The sequence below is a fragment of the Penaeus chinensis genome, chromosome 7 (genome assembly GCF_019202785.1).
Source record: "Penaeus chinensis breed Huanghai No. 1 chromosome 7, ASM1920278v2, whole genome shotgun sequence".
Lineage (NCBI taxonomy): Eukaryota > Metazoa > Arthropoda > Malacostraca > Decapoda > Penaeidae > Penaeus > Penaeus chinensis.
The window spans coordinates 35,583,822-35,593,821 of NC_061825.1; the positions used below are offsets into that span (position 1 = coordinate 35,583,822).

Here is a 10,000-nt window from a genome sequence, read left to right on the forward strand (position 1 = left end):
TCTGGGGTGTGTTACTTGTTATTTTTCTGAGACTGGACGCACTACAATCATGTGTACCTATGTAACACATAGTAACAAAGGTACTTGAACCTTGTTACTTTACTAAAGCTGAAAGTTAGTCTACTGGTAATTTAAGATTATCGTATAAATAACACACTGTATAGTTTATAACTAAAAATCTAGTCCTATATCTTTTAATACCTGAAGGATGTGCTTTCTCACAATCTGATGCAGATGAGGTACTCCAGCAGATTAAATAAACATTTCTATCTGCTTTAATTCAATTTTCACACATGAAAATTATTGTATTTTGGAAATCTGTGATATAATATCACAATCATTTTGAGGCATCCTGTAGGAATATTTGTGCAGCTCACCTTGTATCCTCGAGACCTCACTCAAGCATGCCTAATTCTGAGGATACACATGTTCTACAAGGGTTGAATATGTCCTATATAACAAGTGTCATACCTAGCTTTCTTTTGGGACTAACTTATCCAGTTAATTATGAAAATAACCATGCACTTACCCCCATAATAATCTAAAACACATTACCCATTCCTCCACTCCCAATAATCTACAACTTCTTCCCCTACCATTCTACAATATCCTCCCCCTGAATCCTACTGACATGAGGGATAAGAATACTAGAAAACAACAAAAAAAAAACATTTAAAAAAAACAAATTTAAAAATAAATGAAAGCATAAACACAATTCAAAACTGCCAGATCAGCAACGCAGGGCCAAGCGGGTGTGTCCTTGTGGTTTGTGCCATGAGTCCACAGTCACCCTGGGGTTCTCACAATGGTCCTTGGTGCTACCTCATCCATGGCGCCCCACACCAGCACGTAGTCCCCAGCATTCACTGCCAGCTCAGCTTCGGGGTTCTCGTTGGGGGAGTGTTGGAATGGGTCGTACGAGTATCTGTTGGAATAGGGCATGTGTCAGCAAGGAAGGAGACATTTAGGGCGGATGTCAGCAAGGAAGACATTTAGGGCATGTGTCAGCAAGGAAGGAGACATTTAGGGCGGATGTTAGCAAGGAAGGAGACATTTAGGGCATATGTCAACAAGGGAGGAGAAATTTTGGGCCGAAACAGCAAGAAAGGAGAAATTTGGGACAGATGTCAGTCAACGAGGAGGTATTTCGAGCGATGTCAGTAAGGCAGGAGAAATTTGGGGCAGAGGTCAGTTAGAGAAATTTGGGGTGGATGTTAGCAAGAAATGATAAATCATGGGCGGATGTCAATAAGGAGAAATTTGAGAATTAACGACTCAAAATAGAAGAAGAAGACAACAGAAGGAAATGATATTCGGTAGTCAGCGTAAACTATAGCATCAATATTATGGATATCAAAACAATATTTGTGGTCTTATCATATCTCTCCAGTGCTGACAAAAAATATGAATACATTAGACTAAAAACAAGAACATAAAAAAACTATATAAAATAGTCGCTGTAAAGTATTATACAACTGAATATTATAAGTCTAAGAAAGCTGAATGCCATGAAAATAAAGAAAATTAGAAAAAAAAAAAATCAAGTCACAGTACAGCCCTTCATACTCACCAATGACAATGTCACTGTTATCTAAAATAATAATGATAATAAATAAATAATCAACTTTCTTCATATCCTATACAATGATCAATCCCGCTTTCCGTTCTTGTTCACTGCCATAATTCAATCATTCCCCTAATATAGTAAATATTGATAATCCTCCTCATACACACAAAAATAAACAATACAAGAATACTATTGATAATGTGATAATGACAAAAAAATAGGAACAATTAATAACAATAACAATAACAAAAAACATCCAAAAATTCAACAAATCTAAAAGAAAAAACTCAGACACCCCATTCTAATCAGCATGTCAAACTAATTTGAATATTAATTTAATGTTACAAAGTCTTGCATGATAGAACTATGACGACCTATATAAACAAATAAAACAAAAAACTAAAATCCTAATAAATAACTTCCTGCAAACTAAAACAACAACAGCTAGCAAGAAAACATAGCAAAAATACCCCTCCCGTTCTCCCAAATAACACTAACAACACTAAAAAAAAAAAAAAAAAAAAAAAAAAAAAAAAAAAACGAATAAATCAATCAATGAATATAAACCAACCACTAAATATCCCAAACCTACAAAAAACAAACAAGAAAAAACAACTGAATAAAATAACAAAAACACAAATGACACTTGAAGAACACCCATCCCGCCCCTTTCCTGACCTGGCAATGTAGACGTGGCAGCGACCTTTTCCTGGAATCTCGAGGACGTCCAGCACTCTGTTGTCCGTCTCGTACTGTGGCATCAGCACGCCCGGGATGTTGCCGTTCACCAGGTTCTTGTCTGCAGGAGGGCGTGCCAAGAGGGGGTAGATTATTATTACGATTGGGGGTGGAAATGAGGTTGTCGTGGAGGGGAGGGGAATACCGGATCTGTATATAAGTGAAAATACGGAGGTTCTTGTGGGAGGAAAACGGGTTGTTGTGGTGTAAAAAAAATAAATAAATAAATAAATAAAATACATGGGTTATAATGGGGTTTAAAAAATAGACCAGGTTGCTGTAGGCTAAAAACTATGGCTTGTGGCTGGAATTAAGTCGAAGCAAATAATGGAATAATCCTTTACGTGAGGGTAAAAGAGCCAGTTAGAATGGGTAAAAACGATGAGGGTTCATAAAATGAAGTTAAATGGGAATGTGGGAATTTTTTTAAGAGGGGGGGGGGGAGATAAAAATAAAATAAAAAGGGATTAAATAACAGGTACATTTGTAGGGGGACAAACAAAAAGAGATTTATCCAAGGCTTTTATAAGGATACATTTCGAGATGCTAAATAAACAAGTATATAGAAGGGGAAATCATAAAATTCTCAGTGAATTAAAAGTGATTCAAAGAATTTGAATTAAAGGACTATACACATCGTTAAGATTTGAAATTTAGTTTTTTTGACATCTATAAAATATATTGCAACAATAAACTTAATTCGATGTTGAAGCATTACATACTCAAATTCCTTTGAAATGCTGCAAAAAAATTATGTTAAACAGAAATCTGAAAAATGCAATAAAGAATTTATATTAGTCTTACCCAATACTACGTCCGTGCTTGGAATAAAAATAAATGGGTGATCATACAATAGCAAATATAAAATTAGCGGAAAGTTCTAAAAAAAAAAAAAAAAAAAAAAAAAAAAAAAAAAAAAAAAAAAAAAAAAAAAAAAAAAAAGCAAATTACCACAACGTTCGATAAAACGGCAAGGAAATTCAGTTGTAAAAAAATATATAATCATAAATAAAAATCGCAAGCTGCTAAAACAGAAACAAATAATAATACAAAAAAAAAAAAAGACATTAAAATTAAAACCAAAAAAAAAAAAAAAAAACTATATCTCTACAAAATCACCAACGGCAAAAAAGGAAACAAAACTTTTTTTTTCAAACTCGCTAAACTTCTTGCAATACAAAATACGCAGAAAAAAAATCGAAACATAAATTTGATCAAACAATCTACGAAACATCAAGCCATCAACAGAAAAGGAGAAAAATAACAACTCAAAATCAAAATATGTATTTATAAAACAAAGCATTCTACAGAAAACAAGTGAGCATCAACGGCGACATCTACTCGTACCGTCCTTGTCATAGCTCGTGGTGATGATGGTGGGCAGTGGGTTGACGCTGGTGAACACAGGGTTGCTGATGCCTCCGCCTGCCATGCCCACGCCCGTGCCCACCACGCCCACGCCGGTGAGGCCCGCAGGCAGGTTGGCAGGGTTGGTTACGGAAAGAGGGTTTGTGCTGTGCAGGGAGACGCCTGGCAGGGAGGTGCCCCCCAGGAGGTTGGTCCCGGAGAGGCCGCCGAGGGAGGTCAGGCCCAGGCTGGGGTTGGCGCCGCCCATCTGCGAGGCCAGCGTCGGGTCCATCAGGCCGAGGGGGTTGTTCCCTAAGGGGTTGCTGCCCAGGGGGTTATTACCTAAAGGGTTCATTATGGGGTTGGAGAGGTCCATTGCCGATACGGTGGTGGTGACCGCCCCGGTGAGGGAGCTCATGCCCGTGCCCGCCATGGCAAAGGAGGAGGGCGTGATGCCCGCCATGGTGCGAGAGGAGAGGCCCAGAGAGGTGATCAAGTCGCTCGTCTTGATGGAACTCACTCCGGTCGAGGTCGTGGTTAACCCTGTGGCGAGAGAAGGGCGAGACCAAGGCGTGAGCGCTCGTGCTCCGGGCGCCGCGATGTCGCAGTTAAGTGCAATCAAGAAGCTTTTTTGAAAAACTGTCAGATCTTCTTTTCATATTTTTGTTTGTTAAAATACAGTTTGTTTGAAGAAAAAGAGATAAGAAAACACTGAGACTGAAGAATCAATTTGCATGTTAAATTGATGTTTGACAAGAGGTCTATGATATAAAATTGGACCGTACCCATGCAAGTGAGGTCTGTTCATGCACAGCAATGCTAGACCATGACGGGATTAGTATGGGTCATGCGAGACGTCAGAGTCTGTTCTGATAGACTAGTCACGCAGGTCTCAGATGGGTACAGAAAAAAAAGATATGTATATATATATGATGACGCTAAGAATGATGTCAGCTGCGAGACCCAGACTCTTTGAAGGCCTCGAGCATACGAGCACCACCACTAGTTCCTCAAACCATTTACAGATTTTGCTTTATGTATTAACGTAAAAAAGACTCTCAGATAAAAATAGAAAACTACTGACTCAGAATACAGGCCGCAACCTACAATGGTACAACATTCAAACCGTACACTAACGCTAAATCAAGCGAGATCTAAGATGCTTCTCAGCTTCTTCCTCGCCAGAGTCTCAAAAATCAGATGAAAGTAGAGGCCTACTTCATTTCAAAAAAGAACAAAAATCATTAATTATTTACGAACAAAACTTCTGGCCGGACCACGAGACGTGTACGGGAAGCTGCAGGGTACGAGCAGAAGGCAGACGGCCCGCGCTACGACTACGCTGCAGGTTTGTAAATCAACAACTCCATAAATAACAAAGTGTTCTAGTTTTGTATTTTTGTTTCTCTCTCTCTCATGTTCTAGAGCATTTTTTCACTCAAAAGACCGTTCTGGGACTCTAGCGGACTGAGCTTTGTATTTTTGGGCTTTCTCTCTTACGGTGCTGTTGGCTTTACGAACCCAGCCTTCTACAGGTGCAGGAGCGGGCCGCCCCAGGACGACTAAAGGGCCGTACAGACCCGCCTCTCATAGCTACCAACAGGAGCCAGAGTAGCAGATCCAGTAGCAGCTAAACCGCCACTTACTGTTCTGCTCAAAGCGAGCAAAGTGAGGCTTCGGCACTGTGAGAAAATTTTTGATACGGGACATTGCAGACACGGAGGAGGAGGAGGTGGTGGTGGTGGGTGGTTTGCCGACTGAGCGGTGGCGCCCAGGGTGTTGGGGGAGAACCCGCGTCCGAGAGGAGGAGTGGTGAGCCCGTGAGCCCTGCCGCTGCTGCTGCTGCTGCTGCTGCTGCTGGCGCTGTTGGTACGCCTGGGGGTGGTTGGATGAGTGCGTCCCGTAATGGTGGCTCAGGGAGAGCGAGCTGTGGTGCTTCTGGTGGTAGTGGTGCTTGGATTGGTGCTTGGGATGGTGCTGGTGGTGGGGAGGGTAGGTGTGGTGGTGATAGGAAGGGTACGTGTGGTGGTGATGACGAGAGCCACCGTGGGACCCACTCATGAACACCCCCGGCGTGAACCCGTCCAAGAACTGCACGTGTTTGGCGTGGGGACCTGAAGACACGCGCAGGTCAAACATCACCCTCCTTCTTGCTTTTAACAGTGTCAAAAAGAATCAAAATCTGCTACTGGTGCGGCCCTTCCTCTCCCTCTCTAACCTGAGTCCTTTCCACGTCTACCAACAGTCCACTTTGCAACGGGTTTTGTGACAAGAAAACAAACTCTCCCCTTGCCAGACTTCAGGTGGATCAGTCTTAGAGGGCCAGAACCTTTTTAAAGATTAGTTTGACTTTTTTTTTTTATACATAAAGATACTCGCTTCATTTGATCCTTCCCCTGCGATTATTCACACAGCTAAGACCCCGATTTTTTTTTTTTTTTTTCTTAGAGAATAACTTAAAAAAAATACACAGGGGATGACAATCCCCTCCAGAAAAATATCCGAATGGGTGAAAATGAAAAAAAAATGGGAGGAAAAAAAAGAAGAAAGACACACACACGTAAAAAAATTATATCTCACAAATCTTACCTATGGTCGACCGCGACTTCTCGAGCTCAGCGAGAATCTTATTATCCTGCTCGATTTTGGCCATAATGCGATCGATCTCCGTGGCTGCATTTTCGAGGTTGGCGGACCCCGGGAGCGGCGACGCATTGTGGAAACCGCCCATGCCACTTCCTACGCCAACGCCAACGCCGCCGCCCCCGCCGCCCATGCCCGAGGCCACCAAGGAGGAGGAGGTGTTGGTTGTGTACACGCCCGAGGACGAGAGCGAGTTGAGGGAGGTAAGGCCTGCGGGCGAGCGGCCACGCCGAACAAGGCCAGTCAGGTTAGAGCTCGCTTTGATAATCACTCATTACAAGCTAACAACCGATTATTCATTGACTTAAAGGTTATTAAACTTATTTGTAAACTAAGATACGATTGCACACATTATTCTGTAAGCTAAATGGTTGAATACTGTTAGCTTTCTTTAAGAGATTTCTTACAACTTACGGTTACATTTGTCTCTATGTCTGCATTTGCGATTACTTTTTTTGTCTTAATTTAAAATTATTGCCCGCCTCTTCATTATACATTTTAGAGGTTAAAGTTACTTTTTTCTAAAACATGTCTTCAGTAAGGCAATTTGTAAATGAGTACCTGGGCAGATTTTTTTTTTTTTTCTCCCTCTCTCTCTTCTTTTACTTTTTAAAATGTTCTGAAATCAAATATAACTTTTATATTTACTTTAGGGGGCAATGCAATTTCTCATGAAGAGACTGGAGTATGATTTAGCCCATATATTTACACACATACAACAGCTGGGGAGAAATACACAAGATATATACATATATATGCAAAATACATATATATCTTTAGCACACCAAATCTAACTTAACTCTTTTTTTTTTTTCTTAATCTTACAGAGTTACGCTTAGCCAAACACATGCTCAATCAAAAGATCACCTCAATAAAAATTCACACAAAAGAAAAATAAATATTAGTAGTAATCATAATAATTATCCACAATTTTCATATTGCTCTTCTCTCTCTCTCTCTCAGTTTTCATGTTTTCAGAAAGTCACTTTTTCCGTAAATTGACCAGGGGGGGAGGGGAAGGGGAGGGTCATCATTATCTTCATTTTTCTTTGGATTAATCATTTATCTATTATTTCCTCTATCTACTGACATCGCGACATCACTTTAAGTCAAAGTGGACTAACTGTTGGCAAAGGTGGAAGCTAGGACCGCATTTTTTTTTTTTTTTTTTTTTAATGACTATCATTATCATCATTATTTACTCGCTTACCACATCATTTGAAACTATATTTAGAAAATGATATCGTCTCTATAAGGACCGTTGTGTTACTCACATATATATTTTTTTTAAACCAGAGATTCGATTCTTTTTTTTATTATTATTATTTTGTAAAATATATATATAGTAATTATTCAATAACGAAGGGGAAAAAAATGACAAAGTGAACACCACCTCTGATAATGTTTTCGACCTGCACAGTGATTCCACCGTTTGGGACAAAAGGTTACAAAAAAGGCTCCATATGCGGGGAATCGAACACTTCATAAATATCAACGATGATTAAAATAATAATGATAATAAAGAGCATCAACATTAATAAAAAAGATGGGGGAAGGGGAGGGAGGGGGGGGGGGGCAAATTCAGCACAATATTTCTATTCTAGTGATTGAATTGATCAATAAAATTCTTGTGAAAAGCATTCGTACACACATACACATACACACAGAGATACATATATATGTACGTAAGTATTTGTACTAACAAAAAAAGGAGTCTACATAAACATCAACATCCGAATATGCCACAGACAAAACAACAAAAACAACAACAATATACTTATAAAAGTAACTGGCAATGGGAAGTGGGTTTGCAACATCATGCAATGCACGAACCTTCGCAATTGCCAACTCTACTCAAAGAGTCAATACGTCTGCCTTTTTGTTTTTGTTTTTTTGTTTTTTTTTTATTCCTCTCTCTCTTTCTCTTTCTTTTTTTTTCTAACTTCTAGTAACACAAGACATGCAGCATGCAAAGTTGCACGGCAAAAGTAACACCTAAGGGTCGATAGGCCTACGTTTTGCAGCTCTAATGTATTCATAAAAAAAAAAAAAATTCGACGGAGCATGAGCACCACCCTCTCAAAAAGGCAAGCACAAAAAAAAAAAAAAAAAAAAAAAAAAAAAATATTCGCGGGATTTTTCTTCTTCATAACATTTAACAATTATTTTTCAAAATATAAAACAATTATTACCATTCTTATTACCATCATTATTTATTTTCCTTCAATGGGAGGGAGGGTGGGATGAGATGAACCATTTAAAAAAAATGGGTGTATATATGGGGGTATGGGGTTAAGTTGACATCCCAAAATTTCATTCTCTCAAAGGGTGTTTAGAGGGGGTCCAGTAGAGGGGATATGGGGGGGGGGATGGCTAGGGGGTACTAGAAATATAGTAAAAGGGAGAAAAACCTTGTGGGGGCAGAGGGGAGGGAGTCCTAATCTTCATTAACAGCCTAATAACATTAATAGTCCTGAAATCACTGTAGGTGTTGGGAATCGCAGCTGGGGTTGAAATTAATTTTGAACTATATTATATTACACATACTTATAAGCCTGAATGCATGTGTATATGTGTATATGTATATATATATATATATATATATATATGCATACATATATATTTATGCATATATGCTACTGATTACATAGGATAGTATGCTGTATATATACAGTACATACATGTACAGAGGCATACATAAATATGTGCATACGTATGAGTGTGTATCTATTTCTCGTATTTTCACTCGACGTTGCCTTGGTAATATCCGCCGTTATACCCATCCTTACGCTCTCTTCCTTCTTTCTTCCTCGCCCACTCTCCATCGTCCTACCTATTCCTATGCATCCCTTGCCCAGACCTTCCCCTTCCCCTCCCCCCCTCCCTATCCCTCCCCTCCCCTCCCCTTCCCTTCCCCACTCCCTCCCTTCCCCACTCCCTCCACTCCCCCCCTCCCTCCCCTTCCCTTCCCCACTCCCTCCCCTCCCCATTCCCCCTCCCTCCCTCCCCTCCCCTCCCCTACTCCCTCCCTCCCTCCCTCCCTCCCCTTCCCCCTCACCTCCCCTACACCCACAATAACAGAGGTAGCAAAGCCATGGTCACTTGGCGCTGCTGCTCGCGTTAAAGGTGACCACGCCGGCCCCCGCACGCTGACTGACACGCTTCCATGCGAGCGCGATGGGGGGTAGGGGGGTAGGGGTAAGGGGGGGAGGTTGTTCCGGCGCCCTCCTCCTTGCAAGACGCTCCTGGGTGAGGAGGGTGGGTAAGGGACACGTATATGGGGGGAGGGGGTATTTTTGAGAGAAAAGGGGGTCAGGGATGATTTTCTCTTCGGGGGGCTACTTTACCCTTGTGAGAATATCTCTCACGGGGCTACATTACTCTCCAGGGCTACTCTGAGTGTATGTGGGGCGGAGGAGGAGGAAGCTACCTCTGCGAGCTACTCCTGAGGCAGCACTAGGGACTACATTTTGAGGGCTGCCTCCTGTGATCCGCCTTACTCTGGGACTACTCTTGCGGGACTACTGTCATAGGCTACTTTACTCTAAGGGAGGCTACTGGCTAAGGTGGCTTTGAGATGCTCGAGGTTAGATCAGGTTTAAATTTGATATATGATCCCGAGGCTACCGATCAATAGTGGCTTTCCGACTTACAATGCCTCGCTTCTAATTTTCGTCCCTGACAAAGCCTAAGTTTTATTCTATC

At 41.1% G+C, this 10,000-nt stretch overlaps 1 protein-coding gene across 17 annotated transcripts in view; it reads right to left on the reverse strand.

Annotated features, from left to right (window-relative positions):
• Window positions 1-10,000, reverse strand: part of LOC125027323 (RIMS-binding protein 2-like) — a 138,129-nt gene that overhangs the window by 102,757 nt on the left and 25,372 nt on the right. For 12 of the 17 annotated variants that reach the window (XM_047616330.1, XM_047616325.1, XM_047616332.1 and 9 more), the window contains 4 exons: window positions 6,242-6,505; window positions 3,653-4,195; window positions 2,246-2,366; window positions 805-925 (listed from right to left, as the gene is read on the reverse strand). In XM_047616330.1, the coding sequence (XP_047472286.1) occupies window positions 805-925; window positions 2,246-2,366; window positions 3,653-4,195; window positions 6,242-6,505 (1,049 nt within the window). Of the gene's footprint in view, window positions 1-804; window positions 926-2,245; window positions 2,367-3,652; window positions 4,196-5,298; window positions 6,147-6,241; window positions 6,506-10,000 lie in introns of those variants that run through there. The other 5 variants (XM_047616341.1, XM_047616328.1, XM_047616338.1 and 2 more) reach the window with 4 other exon arrangements.